General features: G+C 39.4%; 2 protein-coding genes across 4 annotated transcripts in view; one reads left to right on the top strand and one right to left on the bottom strand.

Annotated features, from left to right (window-relative positions):
• The window catches only part of abca7 (ATP-binding cassette, sub-family A (ABC1), member 7), a 30,309-nt gene extending 13,002 nt beyond the window's left edge, over positions 1 to 17,307 (top strand). For 2 of the 3 annotated variants that reach the window (XM_056378975.1, XM_056378977.1), the window contains 28 exons: positions 224 to 462; positions 918 to 975; positions 1,139 to 1,341; positions 2,277 to 2,406; positions 2,536 to 2,559; positions 2,831 to 2,976; positions 3,264 to 3,388; positions 3,567 to 3,674; positions 4,284 to 4,476; positions 4,713 to 4,807; positions 5,360 to 5,392; positions 5,554 to 5,659; positions 5,748 to 5,822; positions 5,965 to 6,134; positions 6,255 to 6,432; positions 6,923 to 7,038; positions 7,928 to 8,072; positions 8,442 to 8,565; positions 8,846 to 8,975; positions 9,220 to 9,346; positions 9,630 to 9,692; positions 10,768 to 10,874; positions 11,201 to 11,342; positions 12,342 to 12,476; positions 12,954 to 13,057; positions 13,342 to 13,434; positions 14,234 to 14,483; positions 14,996 to 17,307. In XM_056378975.1, coding sequence (XP_056234950.1) covers positions 224 to 462; positions 918 to 975; positions 1,139 to 1,341; positions 2,277 to 2,406; positions 2,536 to 2,559; positions 2,831 to 2,976; positions 3,264 to 3,388; positions 3,567 to 3,674; positions 4,284 to 4,476; positions 4,713 to 4,807; positions 5,360 to 5,392; positions 5,554 to 5,659; positions 5,748 to 5,822; positions 5,965 to 6,134; positions 6,255 to 6,432; positions 6,923 to 7,038; positions 7,928 to 8,072; positions 8,442 to 8,565; positions 8,846 to 8,975; positions 9,220 to 9,346; positions 9,630 to 9,692; positions 10,768 to 10,874; positions 11,201 to 11,342; positions 12,342 to 12,476; positions 12,954 to 13,057; positions 13,342 to 13,434; positions 14,234 to 14,483; positions 14,996 to 15,493 — 3,917 coding nt within the window. In that variant the 3' untranslated portion in view covers positions 15,494 to 17,307. The remainder of the gene's footprint in view (positions 1 to 223; positions 463 to 917; positions 976 to 1,138; positions 1,342 to 2,276; positions 2,407 to 2,535; positions 2,560 to 2,830; positions 2,977 to 3,263; positions 3,389 to 3,566; positions 3,675 to 4,283; positions 4,477 to 4,712; positions 4,808 to 5,359; positions 5,393 to 5,553; positions 5,660 to 5,747; positions 5,823 to 5,964; positions 6,135 to 6,254; positions 6,433 to 6,922; positions 7,039 to 7,927; positions 8,073 to 8,441; positions 8,566 to 8,845; positions 8,976 to 9,219; positions 9,347 to 9,629; positions 9,693 to 10,767; positions 10,875 to 11,200; positions 11,343 to 12,341; positions 12,477 to 12,953; positions 13,058 to 13,341; positions 13,435 to 14,233; positions 14,484 to 14,995) is intronic. The other variant, XM_056378976.1, reaches the window with a different exon arrangement.
• On the bottom strand, positions 16,833 to 19,862 carry LOC130171127 (uncharacterized). Its single transcript, XM_056378978.1, has 3 exons — positions 18,992 to 19,862; positions 18,140 to 18,345; positions 16,833 to 17,463 (listed from the first exon to the last, which is right to left on the bottom strand). The coding sequence occupies exons 1-3, from the start codon at positions 19,670 to 19,672 to the stop codon at positions 17,322 to 17,324; spliced, it is 1,029 nt and encodes a 342-aa protein (XP_056234953.1). The 5' UTR covers positions 19,673 to 19,862; the 3' UTR covers positions 16,833 to 17,321.
• Positions 19,863 to 20,269: the final 407 nt, after the last annotated feature.

The raw sequence follows: 20,269 nt of genomic DNA on the forward strand, positions 1-20,269 counted from the left end.
CTTTCCTTTTACAACATTCATCATTACTCCCGTCATCTACCAATTTGAAAGCTTAAGCTTTTGTTCTGAGTGCACCGTCCTCCTGTGTCATACCCTTAAGATGTAACAGTTCATTAGTCTTAAAAAAAAATCAAACAAGACAAGTAAAACATAATGTAAGACCTAAACAATGCACAAATGACCAGTACCAATGAATATATTTCTCTCCTGTTTTCTTTATAAGACCGAACTATCATCTTGTCCACTCACTACATGGATGAGGCAGAGCTGTTAGGTGACCGGATCGCCATCATATCTCAGGGAAAGCTCTGCTGCTGCGGATCACCGCTCTTCCTGAAATCCCAGCTGGGATCTGGTTATTACCTCACTGTGGTGAAGAGGGAGGGACTGGACACCAGCACTCCCAGCAGTACCAGTATCTGCACCAGCACCAGCAGCACCAATAAGCTGGCTTCTCTCAAGGTCTGATTTTTTTTTTTTTTTTTCTGAATTTTAATTATCTAGGGAAAGTTAAATGTGCCAATGTTTGATTTTGGTTTGTAAACTTAAATTATCAAATAAATCTAAAGCGCAAATCCTTTCTATTTTTTAGCAATGCTTTTCTTACATTTGTTACATGCATTCTCCAAAAACACCCAGCCAATGTATAAACTAGCCATTTTTGTCTTAAAAGGTCTAATTATGATAGAAAAACAATAGGTGAGTTTCAATCTAGAAATCAACCGAGATGAGGTGATAACAACAATGCAGGAGCGAAACAAACACAAACGAATATGTATTATACTTACTTTTACATCAAAATCCATTCACCTTGGTGGGCAATTAGCCACTGGCATTTCAGCTGTTGTAGTTCATGTGACAGCATCAAGTTTGTCCTTGTCTGTCCCTGTCTTTAAATGTTGTCAACTCTGTTGTAGGACAGCGAGTCATCCATGAGTGAAGACACCGGGCTGGGAAGCGAGGACAGCAGCTCATGTGAGTGTTTAACAGGCTGGTAAAGCCTCTAAACTGAGGTGGTTTCGATATTAGTAAAGTACAGTTTGGTGCATTGGCACTTTCTACAAGCACCAGTTTAGTATTAATGATTAAATACCAATGGGATCAAACTCACTTTATTTCTCTCTTGTCTTCATGGCAGACCTGGCAGCGTTGGTCTCCCTGGCACAGCACCACGTCCCAGGTGCAAGGCTGGTGGAGGAGTCAGGGCGTGAGGCAGTGATCAACCTGCCGCAGACAGCTGCTAAGAACAGCAGCCTGGCGGTCTTTCTGTCAGATCTGGATCAGAGGCTGACTGAGCTGGGCATCAGCAGCTACGGCCTTTCAGACAGCACACTGGAAGAGGTAAAACATTTACACTTATATTGATGGATATAGAATAAGTCACTTTATCTACTGCCAGAAACGTTCTAAATCTTGAGTAAGGAAGTCAAAGTCATGTAAAAAGACTTGGAAAAAATATGAAACTCAGTCATGCATATTACTTATGCTTGTATAAAAACGGCCTCAGGGGGTCTTAATGTCATTTTCCTCATGCCAGAAAAACAGTGAAAGATCAGAATTCTTAGGAAGTACGACACAGTAATCTAGTCATACACAATCAGAAAAAATAAAATGATTGAATAAACAATGCTGTCTGAAAGAAACGACAGGTTTCTATTAAGTTCATCTGGTAAGTGTGTGCATGGCCCTGAAAACACTTCCCCACTAACTTTACCTGTCTTTATGTGTGTAAATTTTGTGTGTGCGTGACAGAATCACCACCTCACATCAGTGAGGCAGCGTCCCACCAGTGTGATCTACATTGGCTCAGCCAGGTCTCATCAGGAAAGCTGGATATTTGTGGAGCAGCCATGGTCGTAATGGGCTTAACGTTGGCATCAGATTAGCACTGATAGCAGACCTATGGAGCCTGATAAGTTTACCCAGTGTGAAATAACCACTCACTCTCTGCTCCTCTGACCTCTGCGTAAAAAGTTATTTAATGCTCTTTTACTGCCATCTGCTGTCTGCAGCTTCAGTTGTCAGAACATAACAACAGTTTCAAGGAAAACTAACTGAAAATAATCTGTTCCCAGACCTGGCAAGAAATACACTTTATTAATAAACATGGACAAACTGAAATTAATTCCTCAATTTGAATTTAAAGCTGAATAGGGTGAGAGTTTTCATTAAATATTCAGCCATTTTAGGGCTGCAGTGGAGAAGAGTTTCATGTTTAAATGAGACCTTGTAGAGTTACCCTGTAGTTAAGTCACTGCCATCCTGTTAATTTCCAGATCTTTCTGCGAGTGGCGGAGGAAACAGGTGTGGATGCTGAACCTGAGCTGCAGCCTGAATCTCCCCACAGCCGACAGCCATCAAGTAGGCAAAGAGAGGAGGGACAACATGCTGAACAACCAGAGACAGGTACGCACAAACAATCACAGACACATACAGTAGATCTGTGTACATACCAGTGCCACACTGTGTTTCTGTGTACAGTCAGTCTACCATTCTGTCTCCAATTGTGATTGTTTGTTTTCATACTGCTGCCAGGAAGGAAAAGACTTCGTAAGCAAGGTATCCTCAGGTCATCACTCACCGAAAATCATTCAGCAACCACACACCAAACTTATTCAGTAGTAGTAGGGAAACTTTGTGCTGCACGACTTCCATTTTTGATGAAAAATTATTAAATAGAAACACAACAATAAAATGTAACCCAGTTATCATGTCACGTTTCTATTTTAGTTTTCTCCGACTCTGGTCTGACAAGTGTGTCCATTGTATTGTGTCTTAATTGTTCCAGTATATTGGTGTAAGTTCTCACTTGTGCCTTTGCTGTTTACAGAACCTCAGGAGACGGACCTGTTGAGCGGAGACGGCCGAGGTGGGATCCCCCTGACCGGCTGGTGGCTGATGTGGCAACAGCTGAGGGCTCTCTTTGTGAAACGCTGGCTTTACACTCGGAGGAGCCGCAGGGGCTTCTTCGCTCAGGTGATGACAAACACCAGCAGCAGCTGTTTAAGAGCTAGACTTAAAAGCCATCTGTCATCATGGGCTTCACGGTATCCATAATGAAAACAAGAACTGTATCCTCAGTCAGTTGACTAATTGGTTGTTAGAATCTTTGTCGACTAAAAAATGTTTTGTTGGCTGCACATGTTTTATGTTTATTATTTATGAATGGGGAATTAGCTATTAGTCATTACTGGAGAAAGATTTATTTTCTATTCAAATTGATCTTGCAAAGCCACTCAGCTGCAGGTTGCTTCATGTTTCAGATTGTTCTGCCTGCTGTGTTCGTCCTGATTGCCCTTCTCTTCAGCCTCATTGTCCCTCCATTTGGGAAGTACCCTGCCCTGCAGCTGCAGCCCTGGATGTATGGAGAGCAGTACACCTTCTTCAGGTTAGTCTGCACCTAAATATCCGTTATTCTAGTCGGTGAAGAAGAGATTTTTCTCTGCCACTCTGTCAGAGGTAAACAGCTACTAACTGCAGTTTTAATTCTATGAAGTCGTTTTCATCACTTGATGCCTTGTTATTGTTTTTCCGACGAGCTCCTTCACTATATTTGATATTAACAGCAACGACGCCCCAGGGAACCCAGCCATGGAGAACCTGCAAGAAGCTCTGCTGGACAAGCCAGGTTTTGGTACCAAGTGTATGGAGACAGAGGAAGAGGACAACAGCACGTAAGACAATCTCTGTAAACACAAAAATTTGTCTCACTAGCATCACTTTAGGTTTTTGGTTATTTGAAACCATTTAAGATAATATAAGTAAGTTAAGATAATTTGATTTAAGACCAAAGAACAATATTGGCATGTCCATAATTACAGGTTTAACAAATGTATTTTAAAGCTATTTAATGTTAAATGTAGTGTCAAGAAAATGGCATGAAAGGTGGCAAAAAATACATACTGGTATGTATTAACTAAATGCCTGAGATTAACTTGACTGTAGTGATTAAAACATTCTGAAGCTTTCAATATAATTTCCCTTTTTGGTGATTACTGCCTCGGATAGAAGTAAGAATTATTCATTTCTTCACAAAGTGCCGTCATTTGATTGGGGGTAATAATTGATCTATTACGTTCACCGGTAATCAGTCAATATAAGATGTAAACTTATCTCTACCTGTACAAACTAATGGCTTTGAAGGATGCTGTATGCTGCCAAATTGTCACAGTGGTTTAATGCACGTTTCTTTTTTTAATACCAGATATTCAGCCAACTTTTTTCCATGTTTAAAAACCAAAAACTAACACACACTCTATGTTCGCTGCCTGTTCTCCCTGCAGGAGTCCTCAGTGTGAAGCTGAGCGGGGTGGCCTGTTCATGCGGCCACAGGTTTCTTACTCCACATGGCAGATGTTCAGCCGAGGCAACTGGAGCAGAAATAGACCCTCTCCTGAATGTCAGTGTAGCACAGAGGACGTCCGCCGGATGCTCCCTGACTGCCCACAGGGTGCTGGTGGCCTGCCACCTCCGCAGGTCAGAGTGGTGTCAGATGAGGGCAGTGTTGAGCGATATGACTTTTGCATTAAGACTTGATATGAAATTACCTCGTTCAGTTATAAATTCAATCCAGAACAGACAAACAAACATTTCCTTGAGCCTTGTAATATTTCCTTAAATGTTTGCTTGTGCAGGGTGAAATAAACTGCAGGGTGTGTCTGTATTTGGCTCTACTACTTTCAGTTGAGATCTTTTAATTTGTTATTTTTCAGATTAAGAGGCTGACTGGAGACTTCCTCCAAAATCTGACAAGTTATAACGTTTCCGATTACCTGGTGAAAACCTACTCTCAGATCCTCAAGAAAAGGTACTTCGTTAAACATAATACAATGAGATTGATGAGGATTATTTTTTTGCACTCCATTTACAGTACTTCTGTTTTGTTTATTGATGATACATACAAGGGTCAAGGGATACATTTGCATTGCTGTCCCTTCTCTTCTGTTTGGAAATTGAGCTTCATCTTTCATGTCAGTGATTGATGCCATAGAAACCTATATCCTTTTATTTCTCTATAGGTGCCTTTCATTTGACCGCAAAATCTTGTATTTATTTAATTGTATAACTCGTTAACCTGTGTATACTTTTGTTTTGAATAGCTTATTTATTTTAGGGTTGATGATAAAGAATATCTTTACCTTTTTACAAGCAACATTCAGACCATGTGACCAACATTTTCCCCTGAAAGCAGGCTGATGAAATGAGATGAGCATGAAAACATCTGACTGAATGGCATAATATTTTGATCAAAAGCACAGATAGTTGTAGTGAGAGCGCTGATGTTACTGTAGATATTTCAGCCCTGTATTTCAAAAGTTTCCTCATAGATTCACTCTTTTCCCCCCTGTGCCATTTACAGCCTGAAAACCAAGAAGTGGGTGAATGAATTCAGGTAAGCTGCTGGAATAAAACACAATTTTTGGAGCAAAATGTTTGCAGTTTCCATAACCATAGTGTCCACAGTTTGAGCCTCTCTTATTTAATCTTTCGAACGTTTGTTCTCCTGAAGGACTGAAAAGAAAAACTGTTAAAGGTGTATTTTTTGTGTTGCAGATATGGAGGTTTCTCCCTCGGAGGCAGCGCCACCCAGACTTTATCTCAGGTCCATCATGTCGAAGACTCGATCATGGCAATCAGGACTCGTTACAGAGTTCCACAGGTACAGCGAGGTCTCAGGCTTGTTTATCCAATCCCACCGTCTTCCTGAATGTTCTAAATGTTTTGTGATATCTGTTGTTTCATCACAGAACAGTTCACTGAATCATCTTCTTAACCGACTGCCGGATTTTCATGGAAGACTGAACAGTCAAAACAACGTCAAGGTAAATGCGTGTCTGTGTATTAACTTCTCTCTTCATCGTCTGCTGCAAGTCCTAAAAGGAAAAAACATAAAACACTTGAACGCAGATAAAACTCAGATTACAAGTTTTTAAAGTGAAAAGCGTTTATCTTTGCTGTACTCAGGTGTGGTACAATAACAAAGGTTGGCATGCCATGGTGTCATTTGTCAACGTGATGAACAATGGCCTGCTGAGAGCGAGCCTACCACCAGGTCCAGAGAGGAGGAAGCACGGCATCACTGCCTACAACCACCCGCTCAACCTCACCAAGGAGCAACTCACCGAAATGGCCATGTAAATTCTCCGCTGTGGAACTTTTAGGTTGATGTTGGTAGATGTTATATAGCTGTTACGGCTAGACTTACTCAGTGTGAATGTTTCCTCTGTGTTTATCTGACTGTGTCACTCTTTCAGGATGACCACATCAGTGGATGTTCTGGTTTCCATTTGCGTGATCTTTGCCATGTCCTTTGTGCCGGCAAGTTTCGTCCTTTTTCTGATCGAGGAGCGAGTCAGCAAAGCCAAACACCTTCAGTTTGTCAGCGGGGTCAAACCGATCCTCTACTGGCTGGCCAACTTCACCTGGGACATGGTCAGTACTCAAGAGACAGTCAGCCACAAGTCCAACACTTGTCGTATTATAGGATTTCCCCAATGTGACAACAATCTCAGATAGAAAATCTACATACTGTCTGTTCACTTTGCAAATATGTGAGGTAAATATGTTTTATAATTAATTTTCTACCGTACAGTATTAGAGCGGAGGAGAAGGCTACACTTCTGTTGGAAAAGATTAAATCTGTCAGTGATGCTGTAATGTCAAGGAGTTGCCAGTTGACAAGGGTTGACAAAAGCCGCAGATTAACGACGCAGCTTCATTTTTTTTAATGCAGAGCTGTTTTTCGGTCTTAACAACCTGTAACTTAAGAAGCTCAAAGATAGGGAAGTAATGCTGTGGTCACTTGTGTACACTTTTCTGTATTTGTTTTCAATGTCAGGCCAGTAATGTATGGATGGAGTAAGAGCTCACCCCTGTTCTCCAAACAATATAATAAAATAGAAAAATTGCATTTTGTTTTCAGTTGAACTACACCGTCCCAGCCACCATGGTTGTGCTGATCTTCATCTGTTTCCAGCAGCAGTCGTATGTTTCTGAGACAAACCTGCCCGCTCTCGTCCTGCTGCTCCTTCTCTATGGGTACGTTTAAACTGTTCATGCTGTTTCTTTCTTAAAATCATCTGTTATAAAATCTGACGAGACTGAATGATCAGAGTGATTCATGTCTGTTCCTGTGATCCAGAATCAAATGTATCCTTTAAATCTGTTTGTCTCAATATTTTAATCTAATGGTCTCATTCATTCATTCACAATACTTACAGCATGTTGCATTTGACTAGGATTGATTTCAGAGCCTGGGAACTTCCTGTTCAAGATATCACAAACTGGAATCCTGATTTTGATCTTTTTTCCTCATTAAATTTTTGCTTTGTACATAACTACAAAGGCAATCACATTTATAATAGTAATCTTTAAATTGTCTGACTAGCCATAAGATGATTTCTAACACTCACTAAATAAACCTCCAAGCCAATAATAAAAGTTTAAATGACTTCCATATCACTTCAATTTGCTGATACATGATTTTTTCATTTTTTGTGTCTCTCTGTAGACAAAGTCTCTGTTGTCCCACTTGAATCATCCCAGCAGGCACCAGACATCAATTTGACATCATGAAGACACTGGACTCAATTTTAGTTGGAAATGAAAGTCGAGTTGATGTCAAAACGTTGGCTACCTGATATGTATGTCCAGATGACGTTGGCATGAGACATTTGGAAGACTTTGGATTTTGATTACATAAGGACACAATTTAAAACCAACAAACTATCAACTATCAGCTGTTGTCAGTATTGTACATCAAATTGACGTTGGCTTTAGACGTCGTCATGACATTGTATTTTGGTCCATTCAACCAAATATTAACATCTAACGACATTGGTGGCCGGCTGCGTGCCTGCAGGGATGGTCAGTAACAAAAGTAATGTATCAGTCTATGCTTTTCGAATAACCTCATAATCTTTTTTAGGTGGTCCATCACCCCTCTTATGTACCCAGCATCCTTTGTGTTCACCGTCCCGAGCACGGCTTATGTTGTTCTGACTTCCATCAACCTCTTCATTGGAATCAACGGCAGCATCGCCACCTTCGTCCTGGAGCTGTTTGTAGACGAGGTACAAACTGCACCAGTGTGGACATAGAGGGGATAGTATGTAACGTAACATGAGCTAACAAGTTATTCCCTTGGGTAATAAGAAACAAGGAAAGGCTCAGATATTCAGAAACATAAAGCTGTATGAGAGCTGCATTAGTGCTGCTCTGCCTTCATCAGCTAAAGCTTAAATTTAATCACATCAAGTTTTGTAAAATTTAAGAAATTTTACAAATTGTCAAACTTTTAAAGTGATGTTAGCAAAAATGAAGTGATATAGGAAATCCAGAAATCTGGACACATGGAGCAGTAATCTCCATGTGTGATACTGTGGTAAAACAAACATATAATGTATCTAGTGTTACTTTAACTATTCAGCGATTCTTTCCAGCATCTGAACGAGGTGAACCGGATTCTGAAGAAGGTCTTCCTCATCTTCCCTCATTTCTGTCTGGGCCGAGGACTCATCGACATGGCCAAAAATCAGGCTATGGCAGACGCCTTCCAGAGACTGGGTATGAAGCTGTGGAGGAGGGTTTTTATTCCTACTCTTTGAATATGTACCTCTATATCTACCAGGTAGACTAAAATATATTTTGGTGCTTGTGGTGATTTGGTGGTCCTTCACTCTACAGGAGTTTGAACATACTGTAAACTGTATATTGTCTTGTTGTATGTAGTCTTCTATGTGCCATCCTACAGAAAATTATTACATACTTATACACTTTGCCAAATGCAATCAAAGACAGTTAAGGTTTTTCCAGGAACGTTTTTTTGTGTTTCATCCTTTTCCAGGCACCAAACAGACTCTGGATCCTCTCCAGTGGGATTTTGTAGGGAAGAACTTGTTTGCGATGGCGGCTGAGGGCGTTATCTTCTTCATCTTCACCATACTGCTGCAGTACAAGTTTTTTATTCGTTTCAGGTATGATTAAAACTAGTTCTGTCACCATGGAAACCCGTTCTGTGTACCCGTGTGTCAGAAAAATCATGAATGCATCAGAATTTAAAACAAAATATTACTTAAGCATGAAATGATTATAGAAATAATGTATTTAGAAATTAGGTGAGTGTAAATATTTAAATAAAATGCAGAGAGAGCTTTCTAAAAGCAACCAGATAAACAAAGGTAGTCAGAGTGGTCATTCTCTCTTCTTGTGTCTGTTCAGACCATGGTGGACTGAACCTGAGATGCCTCCTCTTGGTCCAGAAGACGAGGATGTTGCCAGAGAGAGAGAGAGGGTCAAAAGTGGCAAAGCCCAATCAGACATCCTCACCATGACAGACCTGAGCAAGGTACAACCAGCGTACAAGCCTAAAAAGTCAAACTAAAACTATCTACATAGCTACTTTAATACAAGGAACACAGGACCATCAGGTTGTACTGTTACATTGCACATACGTATCGTTTATATATATCGTTTTATGCTTCTCTTTTTACTTGATAGAAGCAGACACTTACAGCACATATAGAGATAAATCTCTACCACTGATCCTGCACAGCAGAGTAGCTGATGTTATGAATGCCTCATTGTAAGTTCTTGGCTGTCATTGTAGCGTTTTTCTTTGTGTTTTTCAGGTTTACAAAGCAGGTAGGAAGCCAGCAGTGGATCGTCTCTGCCTTGGGATTCCCCGTGGCGAGGTGAGAGATTTACACAATAAATGCAACACTCAACACTGTGATTGTCAGCTATGTATATCTGCTGCAGATACAGTCAATCAATGTCTGGAATCACTGCTAGTTATGTTGTAGTTCAGCTAGTTATTTTTTCTCCCAAAAGAGATAATTAGAAAACATCCAAGTGATTATATGATAACTGTTGCTGATGAAACTACGACTACTGCTACTATTGTTATTATTGCCACTACAGCTGTCGCTTCTCCTGCTGCTTCTACTATTACTGTAACTGCTATTAATACTTGTGCACGTAACGGTGCTGTTTCCAAAAATACTGCTGCTGCTGATATTCCTGCTGCTGAGCCTAGAATAACTGTTGCTAATGTACTTGTAGCACTGCAGCTTTTCAGCTACAACCACTGTTGTTACTGCAACAATAGCTGGTGCTGCTACTGTAGAGACTAAGAATATATGTGACATTTTTGCGAAGCTGCTGATTCAAAATTTCAAATGAAGGGATCCAAAAGCCTCAGCTTGTGTTTCTTGAAGTAGTTCATGGTCGATTTTGAGATTTGCTTTGGATCATTGTTCTGTTGTGGAAGCCAGCCTATTTTTAGTTTCACCTTCTTGACTTGACTGCAGGACACTTGTATCTAGAATTTGCTGATATTTAGTGGAAACCATTCTTCACTCTACTGTGCCAATGGCTACCTCACAACCTCAAAGCATAATATTTGTAGTGAAGTTGTCCTTTTCATCAAATGCTGCTCCTGTTTTTCTCCAAACACACTTTTGGTGATTGTGGCCAGAGAATTTATCAGCTCTGAAAATCATCAGCTGACAACCCCTAATGGTAATAGTTGACCTGCCTTACAATGCAACAAGTCAACGAAGGCTGGATGAGTTAATGAAGAGAGTTTTACAAACAGTAACAGTCCATTAACATTTGAAGAAAGGTTTTAATGTCTGTTTGTCGCAGTGGTTGTATTTAATTTTTTTCATTTAAAAAATTATAAGTATGTTTAATTTGTCCAAAGGTGCCCAAAAGTTTGCATACAACTGTATATTGTAACTTTGTGTTGTTGTGTGTGTCCTTCAGTGTTTCGGCCTGCTGGGGGTAAACGGAGCAGGGAAGACGTCTACATTTCGCATGCTGACTGGAGACACACCCATCACCTATGGAGAGGCTTTCCTGAACCACCACAGGTAGAAATCGCCTCTGCCACCCAGTGGAAGCCATAACAGAAGTAGTAGTAGTAGTAGTAGTAGTAGTAGTGGTCATACTAGTAGTGACATCAGAAGTCCTAGTAGTAACAGTAGTCGTAATACTAGCAATAGGCCACTGTTTCAGGTGTGTACCATTTGTGCAGTAGTATTAGTATTAGTAGTAGGGTTAGAGGTATCATTAATAATAGCACTAGTACAGTAAAGAAGTAGTTGTTGCAGCAGCAGTCATACTATCTGTAGTAGTCCGAGTATAATATCAGCAGTATTTGTTGTGGTGATAAACTGTGCGTTTGTGTGGTTCTCAGTGTGTTGACAGAGATGGAGAGAGTCCACCAACTGATGGGTTACTGTCCACAGTTTGACGCCATCAGCGACCTGCTGACAGGTCGGGAACATCTAGAGCTGTTCGCCCGCCTGCGGGGAGTTCAAGAGGACTCTGTTGCCAAGGTACCATGAAGGAACAGTTCACCCCAAAACTAAACTTAATGAACAAGAAATGGTGAAGACAGGCACATACATATCCTTCCATCTGGTGTTTATAGATGTAGATGCTTGTACAAATGAAATGACATTGATATCTGAGTTTGTCAGACAAAGTGATAAAAATTCAATTATTGAATTCTAAGAGACACGCTTCACTGCTCCCTTGGGAGGTCAAAGGTCAAGATCAGCTTCAGTCAGTAAGTGTTGTTACGTTTACGTCCAATCGTTTAAACCATAATTATGAGCAGCCATGTGGAGAAAAAGCGTTCACGTCAGCCTCCATCTTGTAATTCCGAGTCAGAGATATCAGCAATGTTATCTCCCACTAGGTGACAAGAGCTACAGTCAACAATCTGCAAATACACCGACCCTGGCAGTTATGTCAAAATAAAATCCATTGTTAACAATCATTGTTACAGTCAATTTAGTAAATTTTATAGGACCTAGATACTGTTTGTTTGTATCTGGTTTCACTTCGTAATCACTGCAAATACATAACATGACAAAAGAAGCTAATTCAGGCTGTTAATCTGGTGTGCATACAAGGTTAGCGTTAGGGCTAACCACCTCAGAATAAGACATGAAAACTCCCAGACTAAGGGCTGTTTTTCCCCTAACAATAATTCAGGGCCCGTAAGTTACCACCATGCCTTTTGGTTCAGTGTATGGCAGCTGTGTTGACCTTGCACGAATGAAGCATTACACTGAACTTACGGCTCTATGATGTTGCCAGTTCCTAGTTGTCTGCTGTAGTTCTGGTGCAAACTGCAGAAATCAAGATAGTCAGGTCTCAAATTCAGTGGCCTGATATTTACAGGGAGCCACCTCAGCTACAGCATACAGGAGAGTGTCACTGTCTTTAATAACCATAGTGTTTGTTGGGGTTTGGCACACCCATATGGAACAACAGGTTTTTAATGCCGCAGGATGTCACAGTGACGTGGCTTCTCTGTTGTCCTGTAGGTGGCGCAGTGGGGTGTGAAGAAACTGGGCCTGACGCAGTATGCTGAGCGGGAGGCCGGAGGCTACAGCGGGGGCAACAAGAGGAAACTCTCCACTGCTATCTCCCTCATCGGAGCTCCACCTGTTATATTCCTGGTTAGGATCAAACTAACTCACTAAACAGCTGGAGAGCAACCTCTACGATCAGACAGAGGACAGAGGATGAACCTTTTAGAAATCAATGACACTTAACTGTCAACCAATAAAACATTTTCCAACAAACATTTTTTTTTACAAGGAAACGGCTAAAAAAAATAGCATGTAACCTGTTAAATTATAATATTAATATTTGTTCGATACCATTTAAAAAATACCTTTTGAAATTACTCTGCAACTTAAATAATAGATACAGGAATGGCCAAATAAAGGACAAACAAATACTATATTTACAATTTCTCAATTCAACATGTTTACGTAAACAAAAAGAGCATTTCGAACCACAAAATCACAAAAATACACATGTGCATATCACATACAACAATCCTTACAATAAGCATAAAAATTGTGCACTTTTTTCAGCTTATGTCTTACCACCTGTTTTTTTCATGCTTCGGTCTTTTTAATGCTTGTTAGGATGAGCCCACCACTGGTATGGACCCAAAGGCCAAAAGGTTTTTGTGGAACTGCATCCTCAGCGTCACCAGAGAAGGAAGAGCTGTAGTTCTCACCTCCCACAGGTAGGAGGAGATGTACACTTATTTTGTACATAGCCATGAAAAGGTGATTATAATCTATTACAAGGCTGTAAAGGCTGAGAAACACTAACGAGAAGACCCACAAATCCCAAATTTTACAATTGGAGCAGTGGAAAACACAGATGAACTTGATGCTGAGTGTTTTCAAATGAAATCAGTGGTTATTGTGAGCATGGCAGGAATTTGTAAAGTCTTTTCTGCTTCACAGCTGAAGGTTACCTCAGTGTGTAAATGCTAATGGGTTTATTCCTGTGTTTGTGTGTCAGTATGGAGGAATGTGAGGCTCTCTGCACCAGAATGGCCATCATGGTCAACGGCAGGTTCCAATGTCTGGGGTCTGTTCAACACCTGAAGAACAGGTAAGCACATTCTGACCTGAACAATACAAGTCAAACTCCAACAGTTTATCAGTCATTGGATAAATGTTATGGTCATTGAGTTTGTGTCATTTTCCATTAAAGCCAAAAGCCTCATGTCCTAACATTGCTTCACCCCTCGTCAGTTGTATCATTTATTAAATGAACACGGGGCTTTATAGAGGCGTTGAAATGAAAGTTGCAGGACCCTCTCTGTGTCACAGTAAAGCAGCTGACTGAGTCACTTGATGAGGTTTACAGTCATGAGATGAATCGGTCACGGTCTGATATAGATAATATTAACGGAGACAGTATGAATTTGTTGGCGATTTTCCTACCGTTTATGCTGTGTTTATAGCATCTATCACTTTAATAACAAGAAGCAGTATTGAAATTTTATATGATTTTTGCATCAAAGTGATGAAATCATTTGATTAGATGGGTATTTAACATATTAAACTGGTTAAATATCCCTAGACATATATATATTACCCTGAAGTGCATAGACCACTAGGTAGTTTAAAGGTAATTTAAAGGTAATGGCACCAACACTAATGGACTTCACTAAGAAGCTGTATGATGAATATTTATGGAAATAATCTCTTGTGTATATGTGGATCTGCTGTATGTACTTGTTCATTATAATCTTGTAGAATGTTGTAAGTTCAACCTATTTTGTATTGTGTGTGTGTGTGTTGTTAAATATTCATGTTTTTAAAGCTGCACAGACCATTAAATTATATTGATGTAACATTACATATAAAATCTTGAATATTGCTTCTCTCCGTCCTTCATCTTTCAGGTTTGGCGATGGATACACCATAATCCTTCGTCTGGTAGACATTAACTCCAACCCAGACTCATGTCCCATCAGCACCTTCATGAAGAACTGTTTTCCCAGCATCGAGCTGAAGGAGCGTCATCACAATGTGCTGCAGTACCAGCTGCCCTCACATGCCTGCTGCCTGGCTCGTGTCTTCAATGTGTTGGCCAACAACTATGAGAAGCTGGGCATCATCGACTTCTCTGTTTCACAGACCACCTTGGACCAGGTGAGGACGGTGATGAAGCTGAGATGAAAGCATTCCAGCCTCTCCAGCATGTTAGCTAATGAATTTTTATACAAAAAGCTGGTATAATGGATCTGATCCGGGATCTTGTGTTAATAGAACTAAACAGACCTCTTTACTGAAGCAGTGTGTCGAGACATGAAACACATGAATTTGAAGGTTTAAGAAGTATTGGTAAATTAACAACTAATGATACTTATTAATCACTAGCTGGTAAGAATCAAAAGAGCTTTCTGATCTGTTCAGTAATGTGCTGAAAAGTGTCGTAAGATAGTTTTGTTTTTAATTACATGTTACTCTGACATACTGTGGCAAACAACTGTGGTGTCTGTAGTTCTACTGTCAACTCTTTGTCAAACAGTTTGACTTGGATTTTGAATATGTTAGTTAGCATGCATGCTAAGATGTGTTAACAAGAAAATAATTGAAGATTGACAGCAGACCATTCTTATATAAATTAATTGTGTGACACTAAAGCTGGTTAATTTTCATAGGTGTTTGTCAACTTTGCCAAAGAGCAGACTGATGACGATAGCCTCACAGATGTCGTCATCAGCAACGGGACAGTACTGACCAACCTGGCTTCACTGCCCACTAGGATTAACCCTCCCACCATCCAACCACAACCGACAATCACACCCCCTCAGCAAAGCAATAGCAAGAGTCCACAGCATGCTAAATCATCTGACAGCAAACCAAAAGAGGGTAAATCAAAACAGGGTCAATCTAGCAAGGGTAAATCTAAAGAAAGCAAAGCTAGCGGAGAAAAAAGCAGCAGTACAGCCATGACGAGATTACCTCCGCCAGAGGAGAAGGACAAGGAGATGCCTCAGATGAGCCGGAAGGGCAGCAGTGGATCAAACAGCAGCAATGGAGGAGCTCAGGGAGAATCCAGTAAATCCAGTAGGTCCAAACACAGAGGAGACAGCTCCAGTAAAAATCCTTCTGCACTTTTTATAGTCAGCAGCAACACACAGGACAGCGCACTGTGAAGTTACTGGTGCAACATGAGCGGAGGACGCAGGACCAACTATAAGAAAAAACTTTTATTGCTCATTGTATTTTTTTTTTGAATGTTGCTCAGTGTTAGCAGCAATCTCAATATGCAACAGAGGACAACTGAGATCACTTGGAGTCTGTCAGTAAGATGGAATAGAAAGTGTCGGCAAAACTGACTCAATTTAGTCATGTCCCCTCGGCCTCCTCTGAAGAAAGAACCAAAAGTTATTGTTTCCTAATAATGGCTTTGGTGCCTTGTTCATGTGTTAACAGATCTGTAGCTTTATAACCTTTATTCAGGTTGATAAATCCTACACTGTGTCTTTTCTTTGTGTATCAGTCCAAAGTTATAGTTTATTTATCCTAAAAGAATATTATGCAATGTTCAATGTAAAAATGATGGGTGGCGATGCATGGGTGGCTCACCTGTTTAAGCATGTACCATTAACGCAGCAGCCACACCTTTCCCGTCTCTACCCCGCCCAAAATTATAATTATTTAAAAAAAGAGGGGGGGTGGCATTCCTCAGGGCTCAATCATTAGACCTCTCACAATCACATCTTTGTTTTAAAGAAAGCACTTTTGAAAAAAAAAATGCTGCAGACACTCGAACAATACCAGAAGTAAATGTGTAACATGTAATTATTAAGATGATTTTATATGCCAGAAAGCATTTACGTGGTTGTAAATGCTTTCTGAACAATATACAGTATCTTTTATGTGGAGAGGATTCATGCTACAAGTTCATTGTTGAACACGTCTTAGATGTTCAATGATGAACTTTACAAATGTTATTGTCTTGTAAATCAAGAAATTTTTTTGTCCAATTTTTGGCAAAAATGTTTTTTATTTTATTTTTTATTTTATGTGATTTGTCATTGGGTACCAGTGTCATTGTCCAAGGGTATTACATATGATTGGGGCAGGGGCTATATTTCTGCCTGGTATTTACTCTTGTTTTGGTTATTTAATAATGAAGTCTTGTTTTCTCTTTTGACTTTCCATATGTCACATGTGGACGAATCAGACAAGGTCTTAAAACCTAATTTAATTATTATAAGATATTAAAATATTTTCAAAATATTAAACTATTGAAAAATCTTTTAAGTCTCGACATAGATGTGACTCTACGTTGTTGTAACTGTCATTACAATTTCCTCTACATTATCCCAATCACCACAAATTGAATCAAAGAAATGATAATAAATCAAGATCAAACAATCAAAGGATTAATAGTCGCGTATAGTCTGAGCTGTAAACACCAGACACAACAACAATGGGTTTGGTCAAAGGTTGATTTTTAATTCATTTTAAGTTTCTTTTAATAAACTCTTTATTTTTTTATTTTTTTTCTATCAAAAAAGGACACAGCTGACTGAATGTCTAAAGCAGGTTGTTACTGCACTGAAATGCACTGTTATTATGATATTTAGAGGATTGTTACAACAGTAACTACAGTATTGGCATGAGACATACGTATCAGAAGAGTTTCATCCCAAAATGGAGACTGTAACATTATAATTCAATGTTTAAAAAAGGTTAAATGTATTTGGAAAAAAATGACATGCTAAAATTAAACACTAAATTGGATTTAAAAGGTCTCATTTTGGAATGAAAGTCAGTACTACCAAATGTACTTTTAAGGTATTAAGCTTGAACAATTTTACTTGAACATGCATTTAATTGTGTATCTACTATAAGATATACATTATATACTGAAAGTATACTAGTGTAGAAAAAACAAAGGGTATATGTCTGTTGTGAATGTTTTGTCCTGAAGGAAAATAAAAACATATTGTTTGCTGTATATTGCGAGCCCAGTCACTGCAGCATGGTTGAAGTCAGGAGGTTTTTCTTCGTCATTGTGAGGATGAGTGTGGGTTTAGGTGCAAAAAAAAGCGGAGGAAGGGTCCTCTGTCTGTTTATACTGTATCCTCCCACTGAAGTTTGTGTTGCCGCTCCACTGTTAAAAGAAAGAAAAGCAACACTTCACTTTAAAGCCCCCTGTTAAGCATAATATAAGCAGTATACAAAATTGAATAAATGGTCTTAAACTCACTACAATATACTTGAATGTAGCTGTAAGGACATTTTAAAATGTTAATTAATGTACAGGATTTATGTCATAGTGAGGATTCAATAATTATCAATATTTTTAAATTTAAATCACCAATAAATCTGCTATTAAATATCTTAACATTTGTTTGGGCAGAAACAGTTTTAGACCATTATGTAAAACTCAAGTTAGTGTGTCTTTAGGATACATTAGTTTGTAAATGAAGACAGTTGAAGTAATAATCCTTAAGATTTTCTTTTCTATTTATGGCCGCCAATTTTTCTGTTACAATCATTACATATTCTATAATTACAATCATTAGATCCTTCTCTATGTAATAGTTTTTATTGTCAGTGGCAGGGTCCGCTATTCCCACACCAGATTCAACATGCACATGCACAGTGGATTTGTTTCCTGCTGTACTGGATGACGATTGGAAGATGAGAGCTGAAAAAAAGGTATAACTAACTATGCATAAAGCAGTAACCTTCATGTCACCCTGATAATATTATTTCTACAACCCCCTTTTGCTCTGAACAATATAGGTCTAGAGTATAATAATACTCAGAGCTAGAAAACATACATGCTGGCCGGGTAGGTCTCCTGCCCGCCCCTCTTCTCTCTCAAATGCTGTTTACCAACAGCCACAAGGAGGTGATCAGACTGGACTTGTCTCCATGGTCCTTCATCACCGCCTCTCCTCTTCCTCTCCAGTTTCTGTGTTACTGTCTGCAGCAGAGCGTCCAGACTGGACAAGGAGATGTCCGGAAGACGAAACTCAGCCGATCTCTGCACAGAGAACAAAGTTCATCAGCAAACTGAGAAAAAAAGTCTCATAAAAAAGTGTTTTGTGACTGAATGTCTAAAAACTTTAAAAACCATGTATAAGTTACTAAGTTTTTTTTAAGTTACACATAAGCATATACATATACTCTTAAAAAGTTTAACCTTAAACTTGATTGTGTCTCTCTGTCTGATTCATCAAACTATTTGCATCTCCTTTAAGATTTAGAAAGATGTTAAATATGTTGAAGGAGGAAATTGGACCACAGACATGAAACGTTCCTAAATATCTGTTTTAATACTCTGACCAAATTAAAGGGGTAATAGGGACATTTTGTTCTGTATTGTTGGATACTATGACTTCATGCAGTAAGTCAATCATTGCTCAGAAAGTTGAAGCAATTTTTGTCTTTTAATTGTGACCTCAACATTTCCTCTTAATCATAACAGTGTCAGACCTGTCCGTGATGATGCAGTTTCTCCAGGATGCTAATAAAGATTGATGTTAATGCCACTTTTCCTATGACCCCCTTTAACTGAAAATGAACCTCTTCTGCCTGAGCAAACCTTTTTAGGACTCTCTCTCCATATCAGGATTCTCAGGAACGGGACATTTTAAATGAGGTTTTGTGGTTTTTGTAGTTTAACTCACGCTTTTAGAGAACAAGGGATTATCTATCCAGGGCCTGCTGTCTGACACTTGTCCTGTAACTGGTGCGTCGCCTCCACAGCCTTTAGTTGTAAAGTTTGGAGAGATGGTTGTTGTTTTCTCAGATAAGCTGATGGGAGGTAGAGGTGTGAGGAACCTCTTGGTCTCCTGATGGTGACGACACTCTGAAGGAGCTGGTTTAGCTTGAGTCACAGGTGGCAGCACAAACAGAGGTCTTAGTGATTGTTTGGTTCCAGTGGCTCTAACCAAAGTTAATCCTGTGAAAGAATCACATGTATTGAACGTTTGTTGGAATAATTTGGTGACAGATGGGTCATTCTTGCTGTTGATTTTTGCTTCCTCTTCACTCATACAGCTGATATCTTCTTCTTTCTCCTCCTCCTCCTCCTCCACAGGCTCCTTGGCTGAAGCTAAAACGGGCATCAAGTTGACACAAAGCCTCATTATATTCCCTGATGTCTCACATGTAGTTGTACCCTTTTCTGTGGCTGCTCTGCTGAGAGATGTGGTTTCTTTAACCTTCTCCTTTGACTTCCCAATTCTCATCCTAGGAACTGATTTCTTTACTTCACCCATGATGATCGGACGTGTGTCTGGTTCATGTTTTTCTAGTTTTACTGTTTTCTTCTCCTTCCCCATCACAAACTTCAGATAAAAACACATCAGTGAATCTTCTCTGATATTGTCCAAGCATCTCTCAAAAAAGCCTCTTAAGATTTAAAAAAAAAAAAAAAAAAAAAACAATTTTCAGACTCAACAGTGTTTTCTTTCGTGCTCAAAACTTCTCAGCTCCCTTTCTCTCAGCAGCAGTGAGAAAAGCTCACAACAATAAAATGACTGGCCAATTAAACTGGCTGTTATGGTAACATGCACACAAACCCCAGTCACCCTTAGTGGAGTGGAAAAAAATGCATTGTTATTTTAGATTTTACGTCACTGCTTAAGATGAAAGCAATTTAAGGTGCAGGATTATGAAGATGATGGAGGTGGCAGTGCCTTTATTTCGAAATTATGACAGGAATTTTTGTTTGATGGGGTGTACCAAAGATTGTCTATTGGCTTGATGAATCACCCAGGAGTTTAAAAAAAAACCACTGCAGTCATGCACGTCTGAATATTTGATTCACATAATGTATGAGCTACCAAATTAAACAAAATAATTTTCTTTAGCGTCCTGGTGATGCTTGTTAAAAGGTCATATGTGAATTTTTGTAGGCTATCAACAAGTCTAAATACAACTAACACGAACTGTAAAAATAA

This window comes from Seriola aureovittata, chromosome 6 (genome assembly GCF_021018895.1).
Source record: "Seriola aureovittata isolate HTS-2021-v1 ecotype China chromosome 6, ASM2101889v1, whole genome shotgun sequence".
NCBI classification, from domain to species: domain Eukaryota; kingdom Metazoa; phylum Chordata; class Actinopteri; order Carangiformes; family Carangidae; genus Seriola; species Seriola aureovittata.

Coding starts and splice junctions, on each gene's coding strand:
- LOC130171127 (XM_056378978.1), bottom strand. CDS start 19,672: ATGTGTTTTTATCTGAAGTTTGTGATGGGGAAGGAGAAGAAAACAGTA. Junction 18,346..18,991: donor ATCCCTTGTTCTCTAAAAGC/GTGAGTTAAACT, acceptor TTCTCTGTGCAG/AGATCGGCTGAGTTTCGTCT. Junction 17,464..18,139: donor GAGACCTACCCGGCCAGCAT/GTATGTTTTCTA, acceptor TTCTTTTAACAG/TGGAGCGGCAACACAAACTT.